The sequence below is a fragment of the Eretmochelys imbricata genome, chromosome 3, assembly GCF_965152235.1.
Source record: "Eretmochelys imbricata isolate rEreImb1 chromosome 3, rEreImb1.hap1, whole genome shotgun sequence".
NCBI lineage: Eukaryota > Metazoa > Chordata > Testudines > Cheloniidae > Eretmochelys > Eretmochelys imbricata.
This window is the reverse complement of record NC_135574.1, coordinates 131401077-131415944: the sequence shown is the minus strand read 5'-3', so window position 1 is coordinate 131415944 and position 14868 is coordinate 131401077. Positions and strand designations below refer to the sequence as shown.

Below are 14868 nucleotides of genomic sequence, written 5' to 3'. Positions count from 1 at the left end.
TGGAGAGGACGGCTTTTGTCTATACTGACAAGTTAATTAAGGGTACATCTGCACTCCAGCTGGGAGTATGCCTCCCAGCAGAAGACAGATATGCTAGTTCTGTTCAAGTTAGTGTGCTAAAAATAGCAGTGTAGCCAGTGGTAGCATGGTCAGCAGCTCAGGCTAGCCACCTGAGTACATACGGGGTGGGGTTCTGAAGGGTTTATACTCAGGCAGCCAGTCTGAGCTGCCACCTATGCCACCCCCAGCAATTTTTAACATGCTAGCTTGAGTAGAGCAAGAGCACGTGTCTCTACTCGTGCTGGGAAGCACACTCCCAGCTGCAGTGTAAACATACATGCAACTTTGTGGTTCGACCAATTAGCATGTTTCTCAACACAACTGTCTTTGTTCACACTAAAAGAAAAATCATGTTTAACACAGCTAGTTACAAAATGTTAATCAACACATTTCCTAACAGGATGCATTTTCCCAGACTAGACAAGACCTATAGTCAATTATTAAAGTGTGAAATCGGATTGTAGCTCTGCTTTAAATGCAAATCTCACCACAGCCTTATTTGTAGATTCATACCTGCATAATGGTATTACAGGGGCCTCAGGGAAGGGAAAGGTATAAAGCATGAAAAACTAGAGGTCCTTAGTATCAGAGAATTAACAGTGCACAAACATTAACAGAAAATACAAAGTTTAAGTTCACATGAATTATTTTTAAAGAATTCTAATCACTAATTTTCATATAATATAACACAGGATACCATTAATAATCATGCTACAGCTGCACCATAAAGTTTATTTTTATTTGTTGACATACATATAAAATGTCTAGTTTTGGAAAAACAACAATATCAATTACTGACAATCAGAATTCTAAAGAAATCATAGAAACCGTCTCTAATAGCAGCTATGCGCTCCCAATAATGAAGTCTTCACTTTACAAAATCTTATTGACCTTAGTTATATTAGTCTTTTATCAATAGATAATTTTAGATCACGCCAAGACACGGATATAACTTTCTGATCAGATAATTTATTTTCCATTGCTTTATTTACACACACACATATTTCTGTTTCCTGGTTTTTTTTATGTTGCAATGACTCCCCTCCCCACACAATTATCCTCTGATTCTTCCCTCTTCATAGTGCTCACCCCTTAAAAGAAACGTGGAGGAACCTTGTTGAGATATTAAACCAGGGATCTGGATCACATCAGTGTGCTTTAATCAAGCCAGTTTCCTCTACAAAACCCACCTTGCAAGTGTACTAAGGCTTGTCGACATAAGAAAGGTGCATTTAACGTGATTTAAAAAAAAAAAAAAAAGCAGCAGTTGAACTAGAGCAAAGCCCTGTGGAAATACTTATTTTGGTTTAAACCAAGCTTATTTTGTTTTAGTTTAAATTAGGAACAGATTTAAGGCTAAACCAAAATAAGACTCTCAAACCAAAATAAATGTCTACACATGGGTTTGCACCAGTTTAACAACTAAACAGGTTAAAAAATTTCTGCATGTAAACAAGCCCTAGTCTCAAATAATTACAACTGTCTGCTGTGAGCAGCAAAGCTCTCCTTTCAAAGGTGATCAGTAAGATTAAGATTCTGTCATGGTATTTTTAGTAAAAGTCAGGGACAAGTCATAGGCAATAAACAAAAATTCACAGAAATCTGCAACTTCTGGGGGGCGGGGGGGAAGAGTTGTTCTGGGGGCCGCTGCTCTGGGGCTGGCCAAATGCTCCGGCGGCAGTGTTCCCGCAGACAAGGCTATGGCCCTGCCTCAGAAGTCACGGAGGTCCATGATAGAATCATATCCTTACTGATCAGCAAGGAGTGCTGTGTCTCACCCTTCTCCTAACTAAAAAGTGACCCTATCATCTCTACCACAGAATTCTGCTGGCTTAGAAAGCGAGAGATCAAGTCCCAAATTTAGAGAGTCTCACTGATTTTAATTTTGTCTATTGACAGCCCTGTTTACCCGATCACGAAATATTTTATTTCCACTAACTTTTATTGTATACATTGTTATGATCTGGACTTTTAACTTTTACTTACACTTAAAAGACACCATCAAAGATGAAGACGAATTAACATTGTCTTTTTCATCTTTTCTTTGACCATGTGCGAAATTGTCATGCTTTCGTTTTCTGAACCCACCCGATCCTATACATAGAACACAAGAAAAAAAATGAGAGATTTAAATAGTATTATTGAGTACCAGTTTTATAACTGCTTGACCAGACGTCATGCCATTCATTTCAGGAGTGTTTTTTAATATATCCAAGGTTGAATATTTTATGTCCATCCTTCCAAGTATCAGAGGGGTTGCCGTGTTAGTCTGTATCCACAAAACAACGAGGAGTCTGGTGGCAGCTTAAAGACTAACAGATTTATTTGGGCATAAACTTTAATCTGAAGAAGTGGGTTTTTTTACCCATGAAAATTTATGCCCAAATAAATCTGTTAGTTTTAAGGTGCCACAGGACTCCTCATCCTTCCAAGGTAAATATAATTCAACTCTATCCAGTTTACTATAAAGAATACTGTACGGGACATAAAAACTGAAGTCTTGGTTGCTTTGTGTAAACATTATGGGCTCCATTATGCTTCCATTGAAATCAATAGCATGCCTCCTCTTGATTTCAATGGAAGCCTGATGGGGCACCAAAAGATCTCTATCACTTTTAGTGGTGTTGGAGAGATCTCTCTCTCTCTCTCTCTCTCCTTCTACATATATATAGAGAAATAAAATTAGGCACGCACATGCGCAAGCACACACAGATATATATTATATAGCGAGATAGAGGCAGATCTAGATATACACACACACCTATATAACGCCTGATCCCGGAAACCTTTAACCCACTAAATATGATGAGACTGTGCAGCTTGCAGGATTGATTCCATAGCTTTTGTAAAGTGTTTTGAAACCCTTCAGAATGAGTGGAACCATATCATTATAAAATTATTACCACTGTCGCACTGTGCCTCTTTCGCCAGAAAACTTTGGTCTTTGGAGAACAGAAGGAGCAATTTAAGAAGGCAATTATTGTTCAGTGTATTAATTTCCATCTCTTGTTGCTTCCCATATCAGCTCCCTGTGCTCTGGTCACTCTTAACCTTGTCTCCCCTCTCACTCATTTGTGTGATGTTTTCTCCTGGGCTGCTCTCTGGAGCTGAACCCACATACCTCTTCCAACACACCAAAGTCCTCACTCTTCTCTTTGAAATCTCTCCTCAAAACCCATTTCTTCTAACTTGTGTTTTACTACTAACTTCCACTTCTGTACTATGTGCTCCTCTTGTCTTCCCACCATCTGTGCTAGACAAAGCACAATTTAGGATTCACATACTGCACAACACACATTGCCATATCTTCATTTTAACTTGTACCTCCCTTTCCTTATCTCCTTGCTTTGTAAGATATCTTCATTTTTATGTTTAAACGATTGAGGCCCAGATCCTACAAACACTTATATACCTGCTTAACTTTATACATGTCTAGTCTTGTTAATTTTCATTTTTCAAAAAGAAAGCAATTTTAAGTTACACACAGGATTTCAAATATTTTCAGTTTAACTATTTATTATCGCAAACCAAAAACAGAATGTGGACATAGTTATTTTCAAAACAACGAAATTGAAAAAATCAATATTTCCTTCATAACCCTGTCAGACAATTAGTTCAGGAGTCTGTTTTTCCTCTAACAGTTGAAAAGATCACATATATGACCTTTACAACAGTGCGGGGTGTGACGTTGCACTCCATATGCTTTATGAAAATATGCTTATGAATGTGAATATGATGTAACTGGAATATGCTTTATGCAAAACGTCTCTTGTAAGGTATCATTACAAAGCTTGTAATCTACTGAGTGTGTTCATCCTATTTGTTGGCATGTATTATTTCCATGTCTGGAGTTAAGAGAATTAGATATAAACTTGTATTACTGATGTAAACATATTAAGTGGAAGTCATTAAAGGTGCTTCAGAATCAATGAACTGTAAATGGCTCTGTTTACTTGCAAACCTTCCTGTGTACATGTGGGCCAGCCCAGGAAGAATAGAGGTTGGGTTTCACAGGACATGTGATCATGTCACCTGATTCTGGAATCCATCTTAAATCTGGTACTTTTCCATTTAGAAGGAGGGGTGTGGACCCAGAGACATAGGCGCCAACTTCTCCTGGCGCTGGTGGGTGCTCATGCTCCCCCACCCCAAATCCACCCCTGCCCCGCCCCTCCTGCCCCCATTCCAACCCCTTCCCCAAAGTCCCCGCCCCAACTTGCCCCCTCCCTGCCCCATTGGACTCCTTCCCTAAATCCCCACCCCCGCTTCTTCCCCGCCTCCTCCCGTGAGCATGCCGTGTTCCCGCTCCTCCCCCCTCCCTCCCACAGCTTGTTACGCACAAGCGCTGGGAGAAGTGGGGACATGGCACGCTCAGGGGAGGAGGGGGAGGTGAGTTGGGGTGGGGAGCTTGGCTGCCGGTGGGTGCAGAGCACCCACCAGTTTTTCCCCGTGGGTGCTCGAGCACCCACAGAGTCAGCGCCTATGCCCAGAGAGACAAAAGATTCTCGCATTGTGCCAAAGCTATAAAAGGGGGTGGAGCAGGACAAAGGCTGCCATTCATGAGAAAGCCCTGCTTACCACCTAAGATGTCTGCTGGAACTAACAAGGACTGTACCAGGGGAAAGGATTGGGCCCAGACTTGGAAGGAGTCTAGTCTGTGAAAGAAGCTTACTGGAACATCTTTGAGGGTGAGATATTACCTGTAATCAGTTTCTTCATGTATGAGGCTTAAACTTGTGTGTTTTATTTTATTTTGCTTGGTGACTTACTTTGTTCTGTCTGTTATTACTTACAACCACTTAAATCCTACTTTTTTATACTTAATAAAATTGCTTTTATTAATAAACCCGGAGTAAGCTGGGTGAGCGAACAGCTGTGCATCTCTCTCTATCCGTGATACAGTGGACAGACAATTTATGATTTTACCCTGTATATGCTTTATATAGCGTAAAATGGATTTATTTGGGGTTTGGATCCCATTGGGAGCTGGGTGCCGGAGGCAGGTAACCTGCTAAGCAGTTTTCACTTAAAGCCTGCAGTTCTGGGGGGGCGGTCCAGACCCTGAGTCTGTGTTGCAGCAGGCTAGCGTGTCTGGCTCAACAAGACAGGGTTCTGAAGTCCCAGGCTGGCAGGGAAAACAGGCTCAGAGGTAATTTCAGCACATTAGGTGACAGTCCGAAGGGGGTCTGTGACCGAACCCATCACACAGGGATTGAAGTTCTGTGCTCTACTCTGAATGTTAGATACATCGCCCACCACCAGCTACAAGAACACCACAGGCAACCCATAAAAGGGATGGTTAAATGTACCTACCCACAAAGTAAACCAGCAATCTGAATATTATAAAAAAATTATATTTCATTGAATTTTAGGTTTTTTAGCTCCTGACTCCATTCCACGGTTGAAGGGAAGTGATGGAAGTGCTTTGTATGGATACCTGGCCCAAAACAGAGCTGGCAGGAAGCATGCTGACACATTGCACTATGACAAGTTAAGTCACCAGCACAAACACCACCCTCTTCGAAGACCTGGTCTACACACAGATTTTTGTATTGGTATAAATATGACAGGGGATGAGATTTTTTCCCTGATATAATTATGCAGGTACAGCCCCTAGGCAAGATGCAGGTGCACCACTATAGTTTAGTGCCTTCGTAAGCTATAGCAGGATAAGCACATTTATAACTGTGGCCACCGCTGGGGAGCTGTACTGCTATAACTCTACCAGTAGAGTCAGGGCTAGTCTACAGTGGCAGTGCTTTAACGTGGCTTGTGTGGTCGCAGCAGAGTGGTGGAAGAGAGCTCTCCCAGCTCTGTCAAAAAAACAAACAAACAAACAAACCAAACCACCTCCATGAAGGGCCTAGGGCCTCCCAGCTGAGCACGCTCCTCCACTGTCTACACTGGCACTTTACAGCACTGGAACTTGCTATGTTCGGGGGGAGTTTTTTCACACCCCTGAGCGAGAAAGTTGCAGGGCTGTAAACTGCCCGTGTTGACAAGCCCTTAGAGCAGTACCACACGCGTGGGCAGACAAGCCCTGAAGGCTCAGCTTGGGGGATGAGAGAGCCCAAAAGGCGACGAGCCAAGCGGAAGCGTCTACACAGCCGCAGCGCAGGTGAGTGCAAAGGGCAGGGGAGGTGTTTGTACGCCCGGGTTGCTTCTTTGCGCCCTCTGAAGGTTTCCTCCCTTTAACAAGCGGCTTCGCCTCTTCTTTTCCGCGTGAGGCGCTCCGGCCCCTCGCACCGCGCCGTGCCCCGGTGGGCTGGCCAGGCCCGTGCAGCTCCGCTGAAACCAGACGCCCGCAGGGGCTGAGCGGGAACCGGCTTTTGCAAAACACTCACAGCCCTGAACGCGAGCGGGGCCGCCCGCCAGCGCGAACCCGGGGGGTGGGGGCGGGACCCTCAGGGGCCGGGGCGCAGAGGGGGGCGCAGGCGGCTGCTTGCCCCGCGGGAAGGAGGGGACCCGCCGGGGCCTTCCCACCCCCGGGGGCAGCAGCTACGTCGTGATCCCGGGGACGGGGGGACCTCGGGCGCCGCCGCCGCCAAGCCCGACCGCGCGGTCACCTTCTTTGCTGCTCATGTTCCCTGCGGCCCGCGGGGGAGGCGGCGGCGGCGCCCCGCCCCTCACTCACTCTCTCACACACACGCGCGCGCGCCCGGGCCCAAGCAGCCGCTGTCGTGTCGCCGCCGCGAGTCTCGAGAGCTTCCAGCCTAACCCCAACCCGCCGTGAGCCCCTCCGTCAGGACCCCCCCCAGCCAGGTGCCTAACGCAGGCGCCTGACACCATGCCCCCACTTGCGAGCGCCAACCCCAAAGTGGTGTCATAAAGCGGGAAGTGGTCAGCGCGGAGACGTCGCCGCGGAGGGAAGGAATCGGCCTCACTGTCTGCGAAAGGGTTAGGCCAAGGAAACTAGTCAGGTTTCCAAACAGGCACTCAGTTGATTCGGTAAAAGTATTAAAGGGTGCAGGACCCTCTCTGAGGTTCAATGAAGCCGGTGTACTATGGGAAATGTAGTTCTCTGCTGGGAACGTGGTGAACTACGTGGGGAAACGCCAGCAGCGCAAAATTCAAGCCTCGCATTTTTCTTTCTAGGCAGAAACTAGCTCAGGAATTGTCTCCTTCCAGGATAAAGACAGGCCCTGTCGCCTTTGCAACCTTTTAGTGCTTTAAAAAAAATCCCACGAATTAAAATATTTCACTTTTACCAATTTTTTTAAAATCACCTTTTTAAAAACCTTCCGTCTGCTTTTGCAAAAAAAAGAGACTTTGCTTTTTTCCCGAGGTACCACCAAATAAACAAACATAAAAACCAAGGGGAAAGCGAGAGTGTAAATGCATGCGTTGTGAAACGCATCGCATCCTCACAGAAGATCTGGAAAACTGGAGTACTATTGATCATGGTTACTCTAACCCATAGGCCCCAACTCCAAAAAAATTAGCGGGTGCTTAGCACCCACTGGCAGACAAGATTCCCCCTGCCCCCAGCACCTCACGTCTGCAGGTGACCCCCTCCTTCCCAAGCACCTCCTGCACACAGCGGAACAACTGAGAGGGAGGGCCTGGGGGAGAAGTGGGGACAGGACGCACTCGGGGAAGGGGGCAGGAAGGGCTGGAGGCAGGGGGAGGTCAACCTCCCGCTCAGGTGGAGGGAAAGTAGGCACCTATGCTCCATCCGCACTGTCAAATAACACCTGAGTTCTACCTGTGCAACCACCATGCAAAGAACTGCCTGAATGTCATCTGTGATACCAAACTCAGGTACGAGAATTTTCCAAAATATCTTAGCGTGGTTCTAGATCACAGCCTCACAGAGAACGAACTCTCAGAGGTGTCCGAGCTTCTGTTTGCCAGAAGCTGGGAATGTGTGACAGTAGATGGATCACTTGATGATTGCTAGTTCTGTTCATTCTCTCTGAGGCACCTGGCACTGGCCACTGTTGGAAGAAAGGATACTGGGCTACATGAACTTTTGGTCTGACCCAAAATGGCCGTTCTTATGAACATCTGGCAAAGACAGCTACCAAGTTAAAGGCTACCAATAATATAGTCCACAAATAAGACAAATAATATTATAATGCCACTATATAAATTCACGGTACACCTACAACTTTAACACTGCATGCAGTTCTGGTCACCCGGTCTATATCTAAAAGAGATATATTAGAATTGGATAAGGTACAGAGAAGGGCAACTAAAATGATTAGGGGTGTGGAACAGCTTCCATCTGAGGACAGATTAAAAAGACTGGGACTGTTCATCTTAGAATAGAGACTACTAAAGGGGGGATATGATAGAGGTCTATAAAATCATGAATGGTGTGGAGAAAAAAGAAAAGGAGTACTTGTGGCACCTTAGAGACTAACCAATTTATTTGAGCATAAGCTTTTGTGAGCTACAGCTCACTTCATCGGATGAAAGTGAATAGAGAAGCGTTAGTTACCCCTTCACATAACACAAGAACCAGGGGTCTCCCAATGAAATTAATAGGTAGCAGATTTAAAACAAACATAAGGATAAACTTCTTCACACAGTGCACAGTCAACCTGCAGAACTCGTTGCTCGGGGATGTTGTGAAGGCCAAAAGTATAACTGGGTTAAAAAAAATTAGCTAAGTTCATGGAGGATAAGTCCATCAATGGCTATTAGCCATGATGGTCAGGGATGCAACACCTTGCTCTGAGTGTCCATAAACCTCTGACTGCCAGAAGCTAGGACTAGACTATTGTTCACTCAGTAATTGCCCTGGTCCGTTCATTCCCTCTGAACCATCTGTCACTGAACACAGAAGACAGGATATTGGGCGAGACAGACCATTGGTCTGACACAGTATGGCCATTCTTATGTTCTTATGTAACTAGCCAGGACCAGTTGGAGAGCAGGTGCTGACATCTTGGGGATAGCTACCTTCTCCCTTGTCTTCTCAGCAACTGAATATTGCAGGCCAGTATGGGCAAGTAGCACACATACAAAACTTCTTGATGTGCAATTGAATAGTGCTATGAGAATTGTCACTGGAGTGCTGAAGTCAGCACTGATAATCTGTCTCCCTGTCCTTGCACATATTTTACCACCATTCCTCTGAAGAGAAGCAGCAATAATATGAGATTATGACCACCCAATAATGAACCCAGACATGCCCATCTATGAAGAGCTCCAAAACCCTCTGACATGCTGCATTAAGTTCAGGAGCGCCCTCTGATTAGCAGTCAAAGCTCTCAAAACCTTGGGACTATCACTAAAAGCCAAGTGGCAGAGGCTGTGGGAAAGCAGTGGGGTCAAGAATCAAGATCTGATCACAGATCCTACAGACCAACCATGTGGCTTCATCAGACCACGTAAGATATGGATCACAGTGAACTGCATCAGAACCTCATATGGGCATTGAATTATCTGCTACCCAAATGGAAAATGAAGGACAGCCTGATATGTGAATGTGGAGAAGACATCCAAACCATGAAACATCTAGTGAACTGCTATCCTCTAAGATCCTTCTCTGGAATGACAGTCTTATCATTCTGCATCACTGGAAGCCATAGAGCAAATGACAAATGGAGATGTTGGCCTTTAATATTGCTTTGTAAGTTTGCCATGCAAAAGAAGAAGTCCTGAAATTGTGTTCAGTGGTACATCTGCTATCTATGTGCTTATCTGGATCTCATCACCGAAATAGCTGAGCATCTTGTAGTTATTAATGGATTTGATCCCTATTTTACAGAGGGGGAACAGAGGCACAGGATAGATTAAATTTAGGGCTAGGAAGCTATAAAAATATTAATCGTGATTAAAAAAATTGTGATTAATCGCATTGTTAAACAAAAATAGGATACCATTTATTTAAATAGTTTTGAATGTTTTCTACATTTTCAAATATATTGATTTCACTTACAACACAGAATACCTAGTACAAGTACAGTAGTGCAATCTCTTTATCATGAAAATTCAACTTACAAATGTAGATTTTTTTTGTTACATAACTGCACTCAAAAACAAAACAATGTAAAACTTTAGCGCTTACAAGTCCACTCAGTCCTACTTCTTGTTCAGGCAATCGCTAAGACAAACAAGTTTGTTTACATTTACGGGCAATAATGCTTCCTGCTTCTTGTTTGAAATTACACTACAGTACTTGTATTAGGTGAATTGAAAAATACTATTTCTTTTGTTTGCCATATTTACAGTGCAAAATTTGTAATAAAAAATAACAATATAAAGTGAGCATTGTCTACTTTGTATACTGTGTTGTAATTGAAATCAATATATTTGAAAATGTGGAAAAACATCCACAAATATTTAATACATTTCAGTTGGTATTCTATTGTTTAACAGTGCAATTAAAATTGTGATTAATCACAATTACTTTTTTATTGCAATTAATTTTTTGAATTAATTGTGTGAGTTAACTGCGATTAATTGACAGCCCTAATTAAATTACTTGCCCAATGTCACACAGCAAATTTGTGGCTCAGCCAAGAATTGACCTGGAGGCACAGTACGTGCTTAGCTGCTCTTTTACCATCCTTCATACCCTCAAGTTTTTTATTGTACACAATATATTAAATACATGTGTGTCGGGTGTGTGATTAGATGTTTGGGCAGAAAGGAGCAAACAGGTTCGGGGGGGGGCATGGAATGGGGCAGGACTGTGGCTGGAACAGGGTCAGGGCTGTGGGAGGAAGGGGCAGAATGGGGTGGGGCTCTGGGTGGGGCCACAGGCGAAAGGGACAGGGAGGGGCCCCCCACTTGCTCTGGCCCAGGGCCTTAGGAGACCTTAATTCACCTCTGTTTGCTGCTTTCCCTATCTTTCCATGCCCCTCTCTTTCTCCATTCCACGCCTTGCTCCAAGTGTAATGAATGTTCTGGCTCCTTCCTTCCAGACCAGCTGAGCTGGAGGGAGGGGATTTAGCCAGTGCAGGGCACTGTGTTCGCAACACCCAGCCAATAGAGGGCTCTATAATCCCTAGAGAAAGCACATCCTGGAGATCACAGATGACTGGCTTTGGCAGAGAACCAGGGTGTGAGAAGGAGAAGCAGGTTGGAGGCAGCAGCCTGGGAGCTGGCTTGTGGAGAGTTTCAGAGTAGCTGCCGTGTTAGTCTGTATTCGCAAAAAGAAAAGGAGTACTTGTGGCATCTTAGAGACTAACCAATTTATTTGAGCATAAGCTTTTGTGAGCTACAGCTCTGATGAAGTGAGCTGTAGCTCACAAAAGCTTATGCTCAAATAAATTGGTTTCAGAGTAACAGCCATAATCTCTAAGGTGCCACAAGTCCTCCTTTTCTTCTTGTGGAGATTGAGTAGCAAAACAGTTTAGAGGTGGAAGTGAAAGATGAGATCTGAGCAAAGACTCATCTTGCTGCTGGCAAGGGGCCAGCTGTAGCCACAATAGGGGGATACAGGGCAGTGGCCAGCAGGTAAAGAGTCAGTAGAGAGGGGTTATGAGTATTTTACCTTGTTACTGGACTACCTTTGGGGGCTGAGTTAGGAACTGTTGTTTTGATCTTTACTTTAGTGGTGAAGTCCTTGTACCTTTATTTGCACTCTTTATTTTGCCAGCCCTATAGAGCAATCCTCTCCTCTGTTATTGATTTGAAACGTAGGAGTAATGAGGAGAACCCACCAATGGCTGGAGCTCACAGAGCTCAAAGCGCCTATGTGTAAGCAGGGGAATAGTCCCGCTTTTGTGGGAAACTTTCCTGGCTTCTGCACTACCCCAGTGAAGTGGGCTAGCGAAAGGATCTGAGTCCTCGCTCCCACTTCCTTTACCCAGTGGCCTCCCTGCCCTTGAGGACTCCCCGTCCACTCTCCTGTCTGGCAGAGTCCTCGTAACCCCAACAAGGCTGGGCCCAGGATTCCTGGGGGGCTCAACCCCCAACCCTGTTGTGGTCACCTAGGACAGGGGATAGGGTGTCCCCATTCAGGGTTACTCTCTCTTCAATGGGCACTTCTCTGACCCACTGACTATTACATACAATGTAAAGCAAATTCAAGTTATTTAATCAACAATTAATTTTAAAAAGAATAAGGAATAATGGGAAAGGTTAAAGGAAACACATCAAGCTGCTCTGTGGCAGGGAACATCACAAACAGTGTCTCTGGAATGTCAGGGCAGTTCACAGTCTGTTCCTTGTAAGTCCCAGGCCTTCTTCTCAGGCCCTGGCTGTGCTGTAGGGATGCTGTGGGTTGGACACTTGCTCTGGTGGTGGCCACACGCTCTCAGGCTCTAAGTGGTAGGACCCTTCTTCCCAGTGTTGCCCCCGCCCTGTTGGGGTTACGATCCAAGCCTGGCCTGCAGAGCCTCTTGGCTGAGGCGTCTCCCTGTGCTGGGCCTGCTGCCCAGGGTCCCCCTCGGTCTACCCAGCTGCTCATCGCATCCAGCTCCAGACTGCTCCAGCCCCAGCTGCTCCACTCTGTCTCTGTACTGCTGCTGCTGCTCTGCCTCCGGCTCCCTGGGCTGCTTCTTTGGCCCCTCTGGCTCTGGTTGCTGCCGCTCTGCTCCCAGGACAGGTCTGCTCTGCAGGCTGCTTCTGTGACTCTGCTCCCAGCACTGACCTTCTTCCTGGTCTGCTTTTCTGGCCCCTCTGGCTCTGGTTGCTGCAGCTCTCCTCCCAGGGCAAGTCTGCTCTCTCTGGGCTGTGCCTCTGGCTTTGGGACGGCAGCTCTGCTCCCAGGACAGGGTCTGCTCTCTCTGGGCTGCTTTTCTGGTCCCTCTGGATCTGGCACAACTCTGCTCCCCAGCTTAGCTTGGGCCCCACTCTGTCTGACCCAGGCAATTCCAGCTCACATGGAGGACGGGACCTCCCTGGCCTCCTGACTCTCTGATTAGCCTGCCCACCCTGTCATTCAGGCTGACCTGGAGCATTGGCCTCTCCCCATTGTTCCTGGGTACTATCAGTCTCAGGGTCCTGATTTCCCATAGACGCTTCCCCTTTTACTACTGGGAGCTAGCCAACCAAAACACACCCACTGACTGTTAGTAAGGGGGCAACAGTCCCCTTACATATGCAAGCGCCTCCATGATTGTGGTACACAGAGCATCCAGAAGGGACTGGTGTATCACAACAGTCACAGAGATATTCTGCAGTGTGATCAGTTACACCATTAAATCATCCCCCCATCCTTCACCCCCGACCCCCGATATATACACATTTATTCCCATAGTACATTTAATTGAGGGGAAAAACACAAACAAAAATGTTAAAAATCATAAAATGTGGAACTTATATGTTTGCAAATCATCGACCTGATCACTCTGCTTGTATGTTGCATCTCTTTTCCATGTCCTTTGTCTACTTAGACCCTGGTCCTGCAATTTGTTCCATGTAGTTGAATCCTGTGCCTGAGCAGAACCCCATTAAAGTTGGAGGTCCACCTGCATGAAACAATTTACAGGCCTGAGTTTTTAGATGGCAAATTCTTTGAGATAGAGCCTGCTCTTGCTATGTTTGTACAGCATTTAGCACAATGGGGCCCAATCCTGTCTGGGCCTTTGGCTGATGGATGAATAAAAATAAGTAAATATAAATAATTGTAAACTTTCATGCTCTGTGAGCCTACCCAGTTATAACATCAGAAAGAAAATAGCTCGGCCAGATTAAGATGGTAACAGTAGCAAAGCTATGATATAAAACCCTATGGAAAGTCTCTTAAACAAACAGTTAAACAGGAGTTGCCAAAGACTGATCTCTCCAATTGTCTGGAACAGATACACAAATCTGTCATTTTACTGCCAGCAGTCACCCACCCTACCTAACTGGTCAAGTTACACTTGTGATGCCTGACTCCAGTGCTTTTCAGAACCTCTCCCAAATGCCTAAGCTATGAAAAACAACATTAATAACATGTAACAAATATAAGATAAATCTCAGAAGCAGATCTTCCCTGCCCTGATTTGCATATTGGGCTATTCAGCAGTTTGAATCCGGAGTGCCATCTACTGAGGAGTTAACTATATATAGTAACACTATATATAGTAACAATCAAAATGTGGAATAAGTGTGTTCATCTTGTTATTGCTGCAGACAGTTAAGCATGACCTTCTGGTTTGGAAGAACTACAAAACTGCTTTCAGAAACAAATGCCTTCTCTTTTTACTATTCTGTTTCCCTGTTCTCTACAGCTGTTCAGACCAAAACCAGAATGTTTTATGTGATGTTCCTTCACCAGGAGAATGGGAAGAATGTTGGAATTAGAATATTTTGTAGCACTTGGAAGTTTTCAGTTGGCCATAGACCAGGGGTTCTCACAATACATTTTTTGGTGACCTCAGAGTGTGGCTACCAACTCTTGCTGGTGGCCACTATGACAATTTTTCTTAAAATACTTAATTAGCTTTAGGAAAAACAAATAAATATGCACATACACATGTGCAAATCATTATAATTTATTTATGTCAGGGGTTTTTTGCAGACTCAATAATAAAAATAATGTACAGTTCTCTATTCTTTACTGAACTTAAACAGAATAGAAACACAAATAAGATACTTTGCACATTCTTGTCTTTTGTTGTTGTTTCTTTTGGTTTTGGTTGCTTTTTTTTTTTTGTTAAAGACTTGCTAGCTAGTAAGTCTGCTGCTGTGAAAAGTAATATTTGTATGTTTGTTAATATCAATTTTCATAGCCGACTTCCTAGCAAGCTGGGAGGCTGTAAAAAGTGATATTAACAACCATACAAATATCAATTTTCACAGGAGACTTACTCAGCCCTGGCAAGCCGGGGACAAATTAAGCCCTGGATGGGGAGGTGGGTAGGGAGACAGTGAGGTCCAGGGACAATGGGGGTGGGGGGCTGTGAACCCAGGGTCCAGTGC

The 14868-nt window shown here is 44.9% G+C and overlaps 1 protein-coding gene across 2 annotated transcripts in view; it reads right to left on the bottom strand.

Annotated features, from left to right (window-relative positions):
* Positions 1 to 6783, bottom strand: part of TSNAX (translin associated factor X) — a 48355-nt gene extending 41572 nt beyond the window's left edge. For both annotated transcript variants that reach the window (XM_077813411.1, XM_077813410.1), the window contains exons 1-2: positions 6627 to 6783; positions 2047 to 2154 (exon numbers count right to left, since the gene is read on the bottom strand). In XM_077813411.1, coding sequence (XP_077669537.1) covers positions 2047 to 2154; positions 6627 to 6642 — 124 coding nt within the window. In that variant the 5' untranslated portion in view covers positions 6643 to 6783. The remainder of the gene's footprint in view (positions 1 to 2046; positions 2155 to 6626) is intronic.
* Positions 6784 to 14868: the final 8085 nt, after the last annotated feature.